Raw genomic sequence first — 17,925 nt, 5'->3', positions numbered from 1 at the left:
CTTTTGAGTAATAGTGCTTGTGTGTGTCCCATAAATTCTCTCCTTTTTGTCCACATCCTCAGTCATGAGGTTGAGTGTGCATACCATTTGATATGCACTTTATCTATTTCTATTTCTATGGCACTAGCTGTGTTGGTTGAGACTCTAGTCTCTGCTAAGATCAGCTGTTTCTGTTAGTAAAGGTCTCTGTATTATTTCAGTTGTGAGAAAGGGGAAGTGAATGTGTTTGCTGGACCTAATATGAGTGAGTCAGATCTTGCATGCTTCCTGGTCGAGTGGGCCTCTAGCTCAGACTGTGGTTGGATTATTTATGTTGAAGGTGATTTCCCTTCTTTCGTAAGCCTAAAACTGCAAACGTGTATTGCATTATAGCCAATTATTTTCTTAAGTTTATTTTCATAACACTTTGTTCCAGCATATTCATTCAACACTAGTGATCTTTGGTAAGTTGTATGCAATTATGTGCTTGGGTGATTGAGAAATCCACATTTCCAGAAAAATAAATGTTAACTGAGGTCAATTGTAATAGATGTCCTCTATGAATCTGAGGCATCTGTATAAAAATACCACAACATCTTTATTGAAGCTGTAAGAGGAGGATTCTTGACATTTTGAAAACAATGAGCAAACATTTGGATCCAATAGTAGCCTACATAAGCACCAACAATTGGATTTGCCCACATATCTGCACCTGCTGGTTGTGTAGCCAAACAATAGAAATATACTGAACCAAATATAAATGGAACATGTAAAGTATTGGTTTCATGAGCTGAAATAAGATCCCAGAAATGTTCCATACTCACAAAAAGCTTAATTCTCTCATCTTGTGCTCAAATTTGTTTATATCATTGTTTAGTGAGCATTTCTCCTTTGCCAAGATAATCCACCCACCTGAAAGGTGTGGCTTATAAACAAGCTGATTAAACAGCATGATCATTACACAGGTGCACATTGTGCTAGGGACAATAAAAGGCCACTCTAAAATGTGCAGTTTTGTCACGTAACACAATGCCACAGATGTCTCAAGTTTTTCAGGGAACGTGCAATTAGCATGCTGATGGCATCCATGTCAATTTCTCTACCATAAGCTGCCGCCAATGTTGTTTTAGAGAATTTGACAGTACGTCCAAGCGACCTCATAACCGCAAACCATGTGTAACCACGCCTAGGGTGGCCCATTTTGGGAAATATTCAGAGGTGGAAACTTTCAGTGGGAATTAATGGAAATATATGCAAATTAATAATACCATTTAAATGTAATGTTTTTTGCATTGGATATATTTACTATATCAGATGGAGACAGAAACAAACCTTTTACCTTAAGTAGACATAATTGCAAATTATTAAATCCTTCCAATGGAAATAATTTTAGTTACGAATTGAACTTTAAATTAGTTGACTTCATGGGACGATTTCACTGAACAAAAGACAGGGAATATTAAATGATCCCCAATGATCCATCGCATCTCCCAAAAACATTTAACATACATCTGTAAAATGATAGTCTAGAAACTAAAGCGTTGGTTGTCTTAATCTCAGGCTTCCAGGTCTTCTCCCTGGACCTCGTCAATGTCCACCTCTTGAACTTCAGACTCTGAGGCCTCATCTTCACTATCACTTTCCAACCTTGTCAGGCTCAAAAAGCCTCAAATTTGCCCGGATGGCCACCAATTTTTCAACCCTTGTATTGATCAGCCTGTTGCGTGCTTTGGTGTGTGTGTTCCCAAACAAGGGCCAGTTGCACTCTGAGGCAGCTGATGTTGGTGGGATTTGGAGGATGATGGAGGCAACAGGAGAATGAGCCTCAGATCCACAGTCCCTTCCACCAGGTGGCTTATGAGATATGTTGGCACGACTGCCATATTGCATCTCCATCCCAAAGCCCTTGATTGGAAGTGTACTTCGTCAGACTGGCAATAACCTTACCCTCATCCAGGCCAAGGTGGCAAGACACGGCAGTGATGACACCATAGACTTGGGGTCCAACATGTACGCTGCGGCGTGTATGGACTTCAGGCAGAAGTCTAAACGCTTTTTGAAATATTTCAGAACTGCAGTTTCCTCGGCTTGGAGCAACAGTGAAATGGGCAGGGCAGTACAGATATCTTCTCTTACATCTGCAAGCAGAGTCTGAACACCAGACAGGATGGCATTGTCTCCCTCAATCCGTGCAATGGCTACAGCTTTTGTTTTCAGGCTGCTTACCACTCTCTCCCAAAATACATCATCCAGGAGGATCCTCTTGATGGGGCTGTCCATATCGGCATACTGTGATATGACCATTTCTCCACACTCCAGACTCCTTCCCCTCCAGGAGACTGTCAAACATGATGACAACATCCCTTCAATGGGTGTTGCTGGGCAGCTTCAATGTGGTGCTGTTATCCTGTTGGGGATGGGGGCGCTGTTTAGACTATTTATGCTAATTGGGTAATTTTTGAAACGGCTTCCCACAAAATCCTTGATCGTACAATATGCATATTATTATTATTATTGGATAGAAAACAGTCTATAGTTTCTATAGGAGTTGAAATTTTGTCTCTAAGTGGAACAGAGCCCATTCTACAGCAATTTCCCTGACATGGATTCAGATTTCAGAAATGTTGGCCACTGTTCTGAAGTCAGCTAAAAGGGCACTGTCATTGCTATGACTGTACGGACACTTCTTACGTCTTCCCCTGGATGCCTTTACGTGATGACGATTCCAATGGGGTCGATTGCGCGTTCACAGGCCCTATAAATCAAAAAACCCTGTAGCTAGCAAGTCTTTTGTTGGTGCGTCACGCGCGTGGAGGACACCGACCCTCTCCTGTTCCAAGCGTTAGTTTAGCCTGTTATATTTCTCCGGTCATCTTTTCACTCGTTATAGGAGTTAAAAACATCATAAGGTAGTTAATTTAAAGCGTTTTATAGCAATTTATATCCGTTTAGTGCGATTTTGGGACATTTATTTCTTTAACGCTGTGAATAGGTGGGCACGCTTTCAGTTCATCCCGAACGCAGTTGGCATTTCCACATGGCAAGAGGACAGCTTTCCACCAAAAGACGATTCCTCCCAAGAAAGGATCCTTTGCCCAAGATACTGATGGAAGAACAGCTCAAGGTAGGACATTTTTATTATGATAAATCGTGTTTCTGTCGAAACATTTTAGTGGCTTAGGACGCCATGTTTTTTGACGTAGCTTCGCTTGGCGCAAACTGTATTGAAAAGTAAGGATAAATTAAAAAATGTAATAACGCAATTGTATTAAGAATTAAATTGTCTATCAATCCCTGTCCACCCTATATTTTTTAGTCACGTTTATGAGTATTTATGTATAAGAGTAGATCACTGTCTAAGTGGCGCAAGGAAATTTTCTGACCAACTGAGCTACATTTCACATTGTCTAACCATGATTTTGGTGGCTAAATATAAACATTTTCGATCAAACTGTATATGCATGTTGTAATGTGATGTTACAGGAGTGTCATCGGAAGAATTCTGAGAAGGTTAGTGAAAAAATTAATATCTTTTGGCGATGTTGACTTTTATCGCTCACTTTGGCTAGAATCAATGCTGGGCTGCTATGTGGTATGTGCTATGCTAATATAACGATTTATTGTGTTTTCGCTGTAAGACACTTAGAAAATCTGAAATATTGTCTGTATTCACAGGATCTGTGTCTTTCGATTCGTGTATGCTGTGTATTTTTACGAAATGTTTGATGATTAGTAAGTAGGTAAACACGTTGCTCTAAGTAGTTTTTCTATTCCATTTGTGACGGTGGGTGCAATTGTAACCTATGCCATCTACCTGAAATATGCACTTTTTTCTAACAAAACCTATCCCATACCATAAATATGTTATCAGACTGTCATCTAATGAGTTTTTTTGTTGGTTAGGGGCTATAAATATCTTAGTTTAGCCGAATTGGTGATGGCTACTGGTGTTGGTGGACAAATAAAAGATGGTGGATTATGCTAATGTGTTTTTAGGTAATAGATGTACATCTTTACATATTGTGTCTTCCCTGTAAAACATTTTAAAAATCGGACATGTTGACTGGATTCACAAGATCTGTGTCTTTCATTAGCTGTATTGGACTTTAATGTGTGAAAGTTAAATATTTAAAAAAAATATTTTTTTTGAATTTCGCGGCACTGGTTTTTCAGTGGGGGGGGGGGGGTGTGCCGCTAGCGCCACGCTGATCCTAGACAGGTTATTCTTCTCACTTTGCTTGGTGAGGTAGATTGCTGCTGTAACTTGATGACCCTTCACATACCTAACCATTTCCTTGGCTCTCTTGTAGAGTGTATCCATTGTTTTCAGTGCCATGATGTCCTTGAGGAGCAGATTCAATGCATGAGCAGCACAGCCAATGGGTGTGATGTGAGGGTAGGACTCCACTTTAGACCAAGCAGCCTTCATGTTCGCAGCATTGTCTGTCACCAGTGCAAATACCTTCTGTGGTCCAAGGTCATTGATCACTGCCTTCAGCTCATCTGTAATGTAGAGACCGGTGTGTCTGTTGTCCCTTGTGTCTGTGCTCTTGTAGAATACTGGTTGAGGGGTGGAGATGATGTAGTTAATTATTCCTTGCCCACGAACATTCAACAACCCATCAGAGATGATTGCAATACAGTCAGCTTTCTCTATGATTTGCTTGACCTTCACTTGAACTCTGCATCCATCAAATGAGTAGATAAAGCATGTCTGGTTGGAAGGGTGTATGCTGGGCAAAGAACATTCAGAAATCTCTTCAAATACACATTGCCTGTGAGCATCAGAGGGAACCAGTTACATACACAGCTCGAGCAAGACTTTTATCAGCATTTCTCTGACTACGTTCCTCCATTGAGTCAAAAAAACTTCTGATTCCAGGAGGACCATGAGCTGTTGCTATCGATAAGGTATCTGATTCATCATTTTCACCTCGAATAGAAGTAGAGGGACTTTCGTCAGAGGTTGCTTGTTGTGACCGCTGAGGGAACATTATGCACTTGGCCAGATGATTCTGCATCTTTGTTGCAGTTTTCACATGTGATTTGGCACAGTATTTGCAAATGTACACAGCTTTTCCTTCTACATTAGCTTTAGTTAAGTGTCTCCACACATCAGATAGTGCCCGTGGCATTTCCTGTAAAGATGAGGAAAAAAATAGGTACACACCTACACACTTTGCTGTAGGCTACTATTTACTAGTTAACAAAAAATCATGTATGTCATATAAAATATATTCACCCCACCCAGTATTGTAATCAAAACTTACCAGAAAGCATGTAGTCCTTGGCTCAGACAGTGTAGTAGTGTGGGCTCAATAGCATCTCATTAGTGTGCAAGATCTTGAGAATCAGCTGTACATGTGATGGAAGAGTGCACTGCACATGTGATGGAATAATGCACTGTGCATGCAGAGGGTTGCAATTCCATTGAATTGGAGATAGTTTAACCAAAATATGCCACAAGACCTAGAATTGCCTTATGTGTATCCCATAAAAAAGGTTCACTGTTAAAAGCTAACTTTTTTGATGAATTTAAGCATAATTCCCCAAATTCCTGGGCTTAACTTCCCATGGAAAAATGTCAGAGAAATGCTGGAAATTTACCAGAAAGTTTCCGACCCTTTGCAACCCTAACCACGCCAGCCCAGTACCTCCACATCCGGCTTCTTCACCTGCGCGATTGTCTGAGACCAGCCACCTGAACAGCTGATGTCACTGAGTATTTATTCTGTAATAAAGCCCTTTTGTGGGGAATTGGCTGGGCCTGGCTCCCAAGTGGGTGGGCCTATGCCCTCCCAGGGCTGTGCCCCTGCCCAGTCCTGTGAAATCCATAGATTAGGGTCTAATGAATTTATTACAATTGACTGATTTCCTTATATGAACTGTACTCAGTAAAATCTTTGAAATTGTTACATGTTGCATTTATATTTTTGTTTAGTATATGTATAATAATATGATAAATACAAGTAACTGCCAAAATAAAGGAAACACCAACATAAAGTGTCTTAAGTTAATAGGGCGTTGGGCCACCACAAGCCAGAACAGCTTCAATGCGCCTTGGTATAGATACTACAAGTGTCTACCTCTATTGGAGGGATGTGACACCATTCTTCCACAAGAAATTCCATCATTAGTTTTTTTTATTTATGGTGTTGGTGGAAAATGCTGTCTCAGGCGCCGCTACAGAATTTCCCATAAGTGTTAAATTGGGTTGAGATCTGGTGACTGAGATGGCAATGGCATATTGTTTACATCGTTTTCATTCCCATCAAACTATTTAGTGACCACTCGTGCCCTGTAGATCGGGGCATAGCCATGGTATTCAAAACAATGGCCTGCCCAGTATTTTTAAACGTGACCCCAGAGAAGAAGAGGCGAAGCAAGAGGTTTTACTCTACCCAAAATCTGTCCACGAAATATATATATATATTTTTTTTATGTAGCTCAATGAGAGTGTTGAATTTGATCCACAAAAAAATGTAATTGCTAATTTGTTACATAAGGCTTATTTGATCGGATAAATGTTTTGTAATGGTTAGGTTGTTTCAAATGCATTTCGGCAACTTTTAAAAAAACTACTTCATATCGTAATGGTGCCTGCTGTGATAGATATAGGACTAATCATAGATATTACCAGTTTTAACATGGACATTTCCCATTGAGGGCTTCCACCATTTTAAAGTAGTCAACTGGGTGGGGATTCCTAGGAGTTGGGAGTAATGAGCCAATGAAGAAGAAAATTGAATACTTTAAAATGAAGGTGCTGTCCATGCTGTCACAGACGCTCTAATGGCAAAGATAAAGATTAGTCCTCTATTGAGCTCTATGGGCTGGTGTTCACAAGCAATCTGCCCTCACACTGGCTAGAATGGTCTCCCAACTGATCTCGCCTCTCACCAGACTTCCTTCCATCTTCGAGGACATGCATTAACATTGTTAAAGCGGTCAATCGACTATCTTGTCAATATAATAGACCATCTTTGATAACCCTAAGCATGATGGGATGTTAATTGCTTAATTAACTCAGGAACCACACCTGTGTGGAAGCACCTGCTTTCAATATACTTTGTATCCCTAATTTATTCAAGTGTTTACATTATTTTGACAGTTACCTGTAGATTACTTAACACATTGACATGAAAAGACAACACAGTGACACTTCTGAGGTTCAAATTAGACAAGTGAATCACACAATCAATACTTTCTAAAGAGTAACAGTAGGAAGGTTTCCATTGACCCAGGTTTATTCGACAAAAGCAACATCTAAAAAAAAATATTTGTGACGTGTGTAATGGAAACGGTAGATAATGGAGACATTTTTGAAAGATCAAAAAATAAATAATCTGTTAGACGGGTATACTTGTCTTTTGTCAACTTGTTATATTGCGACAAATGGTGGAAAGCGTTTTTGGGATAAATTATGATTACCGAATAGTTTAAAAGTACGCAGGGCACTTGATGTCAACACAACTATGAAGTTCCACTCCACATTTAATTCTAAATGCCTACTGCTTGCTAAATCCATTTTTCAACTATAAAAATATTTCTTTGCAGGATCCTCATCCTTACTTTCAAGGCGGCTGAATTTCTATGCCTTGCATTCAGAAAATCAAGTTTCACCATCCAATTATTTCAGATCTACAGGAGTGCAAGTTTCTAACCCTAACCCCCCCCCTCCGCAATTCTACACTTTTTGCCATGGGGCACAAAAAAAATACTGTTTTATAACTCATCTCATGCTGTTGTTCACATTATGCCATGAGGCTGATAAAAACGGCCAAATTTTCTAAGCAAATTTCTTGCTATTCTACACATTTTGCTATCATGTTATTTTTTTCCGGCACAGACCAAAGCGATATGTTGGCACATGATAATTAATAGAAGATGGCAAATATAGGTAAATTCTTGAATTCGATCAATGCTGACTTTTGCGGGCTACCTGAGACATAAAACCGATAGGTGGGAGGGCATACAGGCTGTCTCCAATTAATGGGTGTATAATTTGCCTAAGTGGGTAATAGAAACACTTCAACCACTATTTCTATTCAATACTAGTTTTTTGTTTTGTTGGTGTGACGTTATTACATCCTGCTGTTTTTAAAATCGACACTAGAATGTTCAATGGAAACACACTGTATGCAGCGGGCAATTGTCTAATCTATTTTCTATGCAAATTTTCTAAAATGTAAAAAAAAAAAAAAAATTACTGGACAAGATAATGGAAACAGATACTGAGGGGTTCATACTTTACAAAAATACATTTCAGTCCCTTTCTCTCCTAGACAAGACTGTCAGCTGTACGTAAAGCCTTAACACACAAACCAAACTAGTACCAAGGACTTATGGCTCTTCCAACCATGAGATTGGAGCAGCAATAGGTGATAGAGTAATTCTGTGAATGCATACCCCCAAACCCTACAATGCAAGCAGGTTAACTGTATTCCCATTTCTATTCGGACCTCTAACAATTGGACTGAATGTGCTGTAGACTTTGAGAATTATACCTATGAAAGACAGGAGTACAGGCAAAATTGAGAATGCCAAAAGGCTCTGGATCCTCCAGGTCACATTGCTCTGAACATAGACACCAAAATCAGAGGAGGTTGTGCTCAGAGAGGCAGAAGGAGTGGAAAACACATCACCCCACAAAAAACGCATCGGTTGAGTGGGTTGTTGAACAGATCATGTCCAGACTGTACCACTAGGGCCACAAGTAATGACACATGTAGTGACAAATCTGGGAGACAGAAGAGGCCCAACTTCAACCCGATTGGCTTTGATTTCAGAGGTGAGCTGGGACTGTCTGCAAGGCATCTTCTGTGGTGCGATGAATGTTGACGTTCTGAAAGAGGAACATACAAGTTTTACATCCCTTCGAAGAAGACACCAGGCTGACTAATCAAATCTGTCCATGGTATTTCAAAACAAGGGAGATGTGCTGGGGTTACCAATTAACCTACAAAAGTGGGGCTGTCAATTACCCATCCCTAAATCCCTAATCTAGGAAAAGTAAATTAGTGGAGGGGGGTGGGGCATGTTTTGCAGTATGCTTTGTGGATGAAGAGTGTTACTGCAATGGTAATGGTTACCATCCCTGGCAGACGGACAAGCAATGTTCTACCAACAGGCGTTTGTACAGAGTGATGAATAGGCGTTCGTTCAGAGGAAATTATTTCCAATCCAGCCTTTGCATACGAATAAGGTTGAGGAACAAATGCTATTTATTTGCGTAGCACAGAGGTTTATCGAGACATTTGTAGAACAAAAACATGGAGGTTTGATGCATCGATACATAAAATACAGCAGGACTGGTCAAGTAGATTTTATTAGCAGTCAGTAAACAGTGATGTGGAAATTACTCCGTCATATTCCATATAGAGCAGACCTTCACATTTTTATAAAAAAATATGTTGTTTTCTTCTGGGCCTTCTTCATTACATGATTATAAATAAACATTTAATCTTAAGTGATCAAATAAAAAATATATACTAAACTGAATTTAAAAAATAATTAGTACTAAAAGAGTTTAAGACTCAGAGTCCAGGTGCAAAACACTACCTCAAATCAAGTAGACATTTGTGCAACAAGCAGACATTTGTGCAATGAAATGAACATCGACAGACACACATTCAACTTTTAAACTAATTAAGACATAGAATCACATCAACAGCCACACATGACTGACAAATATTCCAAATACTGAGCTTCCTGAATAGGTATTTTATTAGGATCTCTACTCTTCCATGAGACTAAATTAAAAAGATTATCCTAAAATTAAAATAAACATTTGAAATGAAAATGTGCTCTGGTTTGGAAATACAACATTGATTTGCAAAACCATTTAGAGTGTGTCAATTTGGAGAGAAAAATATAATTTCAATAAACAGGCAAAAAAAGGACACCAGACCCTTACTTATAGTAAGGATTTTCAAATGAACTGGATTCCAGTTAATTATCATTACTTTAATTGGATACTTCAACTCAATCTGAGTAGAACAATCAGAGTGCTTTTGAAGTGAGGAAGTAGAGGGTATGGAGTAATTGACCACTAACTGCCTGATTGAAGGAGGAAATAAGGAGGCAGGGCCAGCGGGAGGAGTGGAAAGAAGGAGTGTGAGGGATAGAGCGAGTGAGGGACACTATCTCACTGGTGAGCTGGTACTGTTAGCAAAGCCTCCTCTGCCATCCGTGACACCTCTACGTTCTGTTCAGCAATGAAACAAAAAGGTTGCGGTCAAACATCAGGGGAACAAAATAAGATAGAATGGAAGGATGGGTGGGAAAGACAGGATGTGATAAAGATGCACAGTACATTATGTAATTACCCAAGTTCATTCTCATCGTTACACTCCCCAAATTCTTCTCTACATATACAATAAAGAAATGGCATGAGCATGACTCCCAATGGCAGATTTCAGCTGATGACATATCATGAATCATAAAGTTCTATCCCACAATCCTCTTACAGGTATATTCAGGTAGAGGGTGTGAAAAAGCAATGGACAAAGGTCACTACATGAGTCACTATCACCATCTTCAGTACTGATATCAGTGAACAGGACACATATCTACAATAAAGAATACACTCGAACCCCTACTATTAAATGCTCTTCTGATTGTGAAGCCATGGCAACCGGGACTGTTGAAAAACATTACAGCTGCATTCAAATGCTCCTCAACAACAGGTTACTGAGTTGAGTTATCCGTCAAGCATAGCACTTATCCATCAAATTAGTGTATGTATGCATGTAGATATACCAACCTCTGGTCGTTCTCTGTGAGTGTTCACTGCATCCACATTTAGGTAGATGGACTCCACCTTACAGCCTGAAGACAGAGCCCAGAAAGGTGCATTTTTGTATTATAAACCCCTAAATCAAATACTACAACATTTATGTTATTTTGCAATTGATATTGACATTGACACAGGTGCAGACAGGACTGGGTAGCAGTGGAAGGCCAGTCTTACCATAAGCAACTGGTGTGAGCTTCAGCACGGTGTGCAGTGGGCACTTCAGGTAGGGCAGCTCCTCTGAGAAACAACACACATACACAAGACTAAGAAATCTATTACAAAAGAGATCTACAAAGTGCGAAAAGAAACACCATCACTGTTATCCAGGAGAGACAACCAGACTGACCTGCTGTCTTATCAAGGAAGTAGGCCAGCAGGCAGCGCATGACAGCCTGATGACAGATGACCAGGACATGCTCCTGCCTCTCCAGCTCCATGATGACCGGCTCCAACCTCTGCACCAGGTCCTCATAGGACTGAGGGGACAGGGTAACTGTCAGATACACCGATAGACAAACAGACAAACCAAGATACTCACTCACCCAGAAGGGCAGGGTCACAATAGTGTCTCACACACAAAAACTTCAAGGTAAAAATAAATTAAAAACAGCACAGACAAAAACTGCAACAGGAGAAATTATCTTCAGTAATGGGTCTACAGTGGGAAAAAAAAGGTAGAACACTTAATCCTAATGTAGGCCCACATAACGATAAGCCATTAGTACTGTAGTAAAGCATCTTAGTCAGACAACGATGCTCTCTCCCACAACTGAGTGGGAGACCACCTCGCTAATCACCACCTCCATCTCTCTAAGTGGCAGCAATGGGATGGACTAAAAGTGAGAACACACCACTGCGTGTTCATGCCAACTGAAAAACAGCCTGAGCACAGAGCCTGAGCACAGACAGGGAAGGAAGGGGGCTTTATTTACTACAGCATGGTGCTTAGCTCACGCTGTCTGAGAGGCAGCTTATCCAGGCTGGGCTCATTAGCAAGGTGTACATGGCTATTAGCCACCTGGATGTGGTTTAATGTCCCAGTGCCAAATTAAAACTATATTTGGACCGCATGAGCAAAACAGTCACTTAGTTTGTCATCTATTTTGATGCAAATTCCCATTGTGAAGAACTACAGCGGAGCAGAAGCAATTTGTGTCACACATTTCTTGGCACACATAAAACACATACAAGTATCCAGGTTGGTAGAGCCCTTTCATAATACATACAGTTGGAGTCAAAGCTTGTTTTTCAACCACTCCACAAGTTTCTTGTTAACAAACTATAGTTTTGGCAAGTCAGTTAGAACATATGTGCATGACAAGTCATTTTTCCAAAAATTGTTTACAGACAGAATATTTCACTATCACAATTCCAGTGGGTCAGAAGTTGACTGTGCCTTTAAACAGCTTGGAAAATTCCAGAAAATGATGTCATGGCTTTAGAAGCTACTGATACGCTAATTGACATAATGGGAGTCATTTGGTGGTGTACCTGTGGATGTATTTCAAGGCCTACCTTCAAACTCAGTGCCTCTTTGCTTGACATTATGGGAAAATCAAAAGAAAATCAGCCAAGACCTCAGAAAAAGAAATTGTAGACCTCCACAAGTCTGGTTCATCCTTGGGAGCAATTTCCAAATGCCTGAAAGTACCACGTTCATCTATACAAACAATAGTACGCAAGTATAAACACCATGGGACCACGCAGCCGTCATATCGCTCAGGAAGAAGACGCGTTCTGTCTCCTAGAGATGACATCAGACAGGAAGTTAAAGCTTGGTCACAAATGGGTCTTCCAAATAGACAATGACCCCAAGCATACTTCCAAAGTTGTGGCAAAATGGCTTAAGGAAAACAAAGTCAAGGTATTGGAGTGTCCATCTCAAAGCCCTGACCTCAATCCTATAGAAAATGTGTGGGCAGAACTGAAAAAGCATGTGTGAGCAAGGAGGCCTACAAACCTGACTCAGTTACACCAGCTCTGTCAGGAGGAATGGGCCAAAATTCACCCAACTTATTGTGGGAAGCTTGTGGATGGCTACCCGAAACGTTTGACCCAAGTTAAACAATTGAAAGGCAATGCTACCAAATTGAGTGTATGTAAACTTCTGACCCACTGGGAATGTGACGAAAGAAATAAAAGCTGAAATAAATCAATCATTCTACTATTATTCTGACATTTCACATTCTTACAATAAAGTGGTGAACCTAACTGACCTAAGACAGGGAATTTTTACTAGGATTAAATGTCAGGAATTGTGAAAAACTGAGTTTAAATGTATTTGGCTAAGGTGTATGTAAACTTCCGATGTGATTAAATGAGGCACTGGAGAATGCTCTCCTCTCACTCACCTCTCCCTTGGGGTAACGGTAGCGGTATTTGTCCTGGTCCCTCATTGCAAACTCCAGAGGGTAGTGCTGCTGGATCTCCTCATACATCATCTCCTCACACACACCCTGAGGATAGCACAGAACACAGCACTTCAGATATACAAACTGTATGGGGTGTGGTTGAGGATCACCGACATAGTCACACAGGTGACATTACGGAGTCGAGTTCTCACCGCGTCTATCTCGTTGAGAGCCTTCCACTGCTCGTATGGTACAGACACAGCCTCAGCTGTCTGGATGGTCCTCTTCATCTGGCTGGTCCACACCTTCAGATCACTGATCTCCTGAGACTGGATGAACTGGTGCAGATACTTGGCAAACTGCCCAGGGAACAATCAACACGAAAGAGAGAAAAAAAACATCCTCAAAATATGGAAACCTATTAAATACTGAAGAAACGAAAAGTAGAACTTGTAAGGTAGAGATGGAATCTAAGGATAGAGTTAGCCGTACCTCCTTGCCCCTGGATGAGAGCCCAGAGTCTCCTCCAATGCAGCCCTTGACGTTGAGGTCACTCTCTCCATGGCGACATAGGTAGATGGAGCGTGGCGTGATGTGGATGTTCATGAGGTAGTAGACAATCCTGCTCTGGATATGGTCCTGGACCTGGTTCACCAGGTACCTCCGGCCCACATCCATGATCTTAATGTAGGACAGATGCCTGGGAGATACATGTCAGAGAGCTTTAGGAATCCCTTACTTTATACAAGAGAGAAACCTCGTAGATACAACATGCATTGAAACCAGCTTTAAAATGATTCCCAGATTAAAAGGACAAGCAACATGTCATTGACTGTTGTAATGGGACATTATTTGATTATGTAATAAATAAACGTGATAGTGTTTTCCTGCATGTACAGACAGGTGATTTACCTTGTGGGAAGGGAAACAGGAGTTAACCATGTATGATTAACATATTTAGTTAAAGCGGCAATATGTAACTTCTTGGGCGACTTGACCAAATTCACATAGAAATAGGAGTTATAGATCTGTCAATTCAGATTAAGAGAAAGTCTAAGAAGCAGTAGATTGATTCCATGTGCGCCATTTCTATGCTTCCAGTTCTTAAGTTTCTTTTTTGAGTCTTACTTTCTGTTTGGACACCAGCTTAAAATAAAATATATTTGGTTATAGAAAATATATTTCACAGCAGTTTAGATGCTACAATGACTCTACACTATACTTGCTTATTTTGTCACAAACTGAAATTAGGCAACCTATTAGAATTTTTGCAACCAGGAAATGCCGGAGCGATCTTTAAGTATACGGAATAAAAATATAAAATGCAACATGTAAAGTGTTGGTCACATGTTTCATGAGCTGAAATAAAATATCCTAGAAATGTTTCATATGCACAAAGAGATCAAATTTTGTGCACAAATTTGTTTAAATTCCTGTCAGTGAGCATTACTTCCTTGTCAAGATAACCCATCCATCTGACAGCTGTGGCATATCAAGAAGCTGATTAAATAACATGATCATTTGACAGGTTGACCTTGTACCGGGGACAATAAAAGGCACCTACACTAATGTGTAGATTTGTTACACAACACCACAGAAGTTGAGGGAGCGTGAATTTGGCATGCTGACTGTAGGAATGCCCAACAGAGCTGTTGCCAGAAAATTGAATGTTCATTTCTCTACCATATGCCACCTCCAACATTGTTTTAGAGAATTTGGCAGTATGTCCAATCTTCACCTAAGGGATTGTCTGGGGAGGGGGGGGGGGGGGGGGGGGGGGGGGTCTGAGAAGTATTTGTCTGTAATAACACCCTTTTGTGGGGAAAAACTAATCCTGATTAGTTGGGCCTGACTCCCCAGTGGGTGGGCCTAAGCCCTTACAGGCCCACCCATGCCTGCGCCCCTGCCCAGTCAAGAGAAATTCATAGATTAGGGCCTAATTTATTTATTTCAATTGACTGATTTTCTTCTATGAACTGTAACTCAGTAAAATCTTGAAATTGTTGCATTTATATTTTTGTTCAGTATAGTTCTGTTGTAACAAAGTACTGATGTTCTATTGACCCGTTTAACAGACAGTATAAAATGTCTGCCAGTCTTGAAGACTGAATTTGAGGACACAGTCATAATGTATCTATGACACTGTGTGATTCTGTCGCAGCTTATGTTCTGACTTCCTACAAGCCTCTTGGGCTGGTGTTTACAGAACATTCGGTGCTATGTGACTAATATACAGGGGCCCGTCAGACATTTTCTTTGCTTCTGCTCTGGTGGTGTCCTCGCAGAATTCTTGTAATGAACCAGATTCCTTTTGATGGGATTTATCAACAACTGCACTACTTTTTTTCTCCACCTGGAAATTCCCGTTACAACTGTAAAAACAACCACTTGCTAATCAAAGAGGAGAGAACTCTTTGCTTATCAGTGAGATAAGTTGCTCACCTGTCCAGAACCTCATCCAGGGTCTCATAGGAGTTCTCATAACACTTGATCCTCTTCTTGAAGTCCTCCATAGCCTCCTCTGTGTTGCAGTTGGTGTAATCAGGGCTGCCCAGCTTCACTTGCTGAGCAGAGAAAGAGACGGGGGAGATATAAAACCCGTTGGCTCTCTCCAAAGTTACCTACAAGAACTGTGGAAGAGCACTCACCACAATGTTCTCTGCAATGACTTCAGGGTCTTCACAAACAGACTCTACAAAGAACACCTAAGAGAAAAGGGAAGATCGTAAACCCCCAGGATAGGAAAGACATCTAAGTCCCAGTTGTCATCTATATTTTTCGTGGCAGTCTATTTGCTGCCACAAACCACTGCTGACAGAAAGACCACACCCAACGAGCTGTATAGGGCCAAATAAAGAACATGCACATCCAGAGGCAGTACACCTAGTGGCCAGTGATTTATGCAGGAAACTCTAGATCACCTTTACTCCATGCATACAAAGCTCTCCCTCCATTTATCAAATCTGATCATAACTCTATCCTGCTGATTCCTGCTTACAAGCAAAAACTCAAACTGGAATTACCAGAAGTGATCAGATAAAGTAGATCATAAGCTACAGGACTGTTTCGCAAGCATAGACTGGAATATGTTCCGGGATTCATCAGATAACATTTAGGTTCACCTAGAAGCGGTGCTCCTAGTGGCCGGGGACTTTAATGCAGGCGAACTTAAATCAGTTTTACCAAATATTTACCAGCATGTCAACCAGAGTAAAAAATAAAATAAAAATAAAATTCTACACCACACACAGAGAAACATACAAAGCTCTCCCCCGCACTCCATTTGGCAAATCTGACCATAATTATATCCTCCTGATTCCTGCTTACATGCAAAAACTAAAGCAGGACGTATCAGTGACTTGCTCAATACAGAAGTGGTCAGATGACACGGACGCTACAGGACTATTTTGCTAGCACGCTACAGGACTATTTTTCTAGCACAGATTGGAATATGTCCCAGGATTCATCCAATGGCATTGAGGAGTACACCACTTTAGTCATTGGCTTCATCAATAAGTGCATCAACGAAGTTGTCCTCACAGTGACTGTACATACATATCCCAACCAGAAGCAATGGATTACAGGCAACATCCGCATTGAGCTAAAGGCTAGAGCTGCCACTTTAAAGGAGCGGGAGACTAACCCAGAAGCTTATAAGAAATCCCGCTATGCTCTCGGATGAACAATCCAACAGGCAAAGCGTCAATACAGGCTTAAGATTGAATCCTACGACACCGGCTCTGACGCTCGTCGGATGTGGCAGGGCTTGAAAACTATTACGGACCACAAAAGGGAAACCCAGACGCAGGCTTCCCAGTGACGCGAGACTACCAGACGAGCTAAATGCCTTTTATGCTCGCTTCGAGGCAAGCAACACTGACGCGTGCACGAGAGCACCAGTTGTTCTGGATGACTGTGATAACGCACTCAGTAGCCGGTGTGAACAAAACCTTTAAACAGGTCAACATTCAAAGTCGCTGGGCCAGACGGATTACGGGGATGTGTACTCAAAGCATGCGCGGACCAACTGTCAAGTGTCTTCAATGACATTTTCAACCTCCCCCTGACCGAGTCTGTAATACCTACATGTTTCAAGCAGACCACCATAGTCCATGTGCCCAAGGAAGTGAAGGTAACCTGCTTAAATGATGACCTGCTTGTGGCACTCACGTTGGTAGCCATGAAGAAGAGCTTTGACAGGCTGGTCATGGCTCACATCAACATCATCCTCCCGGACACCCTAGACCCACTCCAATTCGCATACCACCCCAACAGATCCACAGATGAGGCAATCTCAATCGCACTCCACACTGCCCTTCCTCGTGGACTACAGGAAAAGGCGTACTGAACAGCCCCCCATTAACATCGACGAGGCTGTAGTGGTGCGGGTCGAGAGTTAAGTTCCTTGGCGTCCACATCACCAAACAAACTATCATGGTCCAAACATACCAAGACAGTCGTGAAGAGGGTTAGACAAAACCTTTTCCCCCTCAGGAGACTGAAAAGATTTGGCATGGGTCCCCAGATCCTAAAAATGTTCTACAGCTGCTCCATCGAGAGCTTCCTGACTCGTCGCATCCCCGCCTGGTATGGCAACTTCTCGGCATCTGACTAAAGCGCTACAGAGGGTAGTGCGAACGGCCTAGTACGTCACTGGGGCCAAGCTTCCTGCCATCCAGGACCTATAATAATAGGCGGTGTCAGAGGAAAGCCCATAAAATTGTCAGAAACTCCTGTCACAGACTGTTTTCTCTGCTACCGCACAGCAAGCGATACCGGAGCGCCAAGTCTAGAACC

The 17,925-nt window shown here is 41.3% G+C and overlaps 1 protein-coding gene across 4 annotated transcripts in view; it reads right to left on the bottom strand.

The window, feature by feature from the left end:
- Positions 1 to 8,214: 8,214 nt before the first annotated feature.
- The window catches only part of LOC129815083 (6-phosphofructo-2-kinase/fructose-2,6-bisphosphatase 4-like), a 34,629-nt gene continuing 24,918 nt past the window's right edge, over positions 8,215 to 17,925 (bottom strand). For 2 of the 4 annotated variants that reach the window (XM_055868434.1, XM_055868436.1), the window contains 9 exons: positions 15,777 to 15,833; positions 15,571 to 15,692; positions 13,621 to 13,828; positions 13,341 to 13,487; positions 13,129 to 13,233; positions 11,124 to 11,253; positions 10,952 to 11,014; positions 10,745 to 10,809; positions 9,290 to 10,186 (listed from right to left, as the gene is read on the bottom strand). In XM_055868434.1, coding sequence (XP_055724409.1) covers positions 10,127 to 10,186; positions 10,745 to 10,809; positions 10,952 to 11,014; positions 11,124 to 11,253; positions 13,129 to 13,233; positions 13,341 to 13,487; positions 13,621 to 13,828; positions 15,571 to 15,692; positions 15,777 to 15,833 — 957 coding nt within the window. In that variant the 3' untranslated portion in view covers positions 9,290 to 10,126. Of the gene's footprint in view, positions 8,825 to 9,289; positions 10,187 to 10,744; positions 10,810 to 10,951; positions 11,015 to 11,123; positions 11,271 to 13,128; positions 13,234 to 13,340; positions 13,488 to 13,620; positions 13,829 to 15,570; positions 15,693 to 15,776; positions 15,834 to 17,925 lie in introns of those variants that run through there. The other 2 variants (XM_055868433.1, XM_055868435.1) reach the window with 2 other exon arrangements.

This window comes from Salvelinus fontinalis, chromosome 18 (assembly GCF_029448725.1).
Source record: "Salvelinus fontinalis isolate EN_2023a chromosome 18, ASM2944872v1, whole genome shotgun sequence".
NCBI lineage: Eukaryota > Metazoa > Chordata > Actinopteri > Salmoniformes > Salmonidae > Salvelinus > Salvelinus fontinalis.
This window is presented reverse-complemented; position numbering and strand designations above follow the sequence as displayed.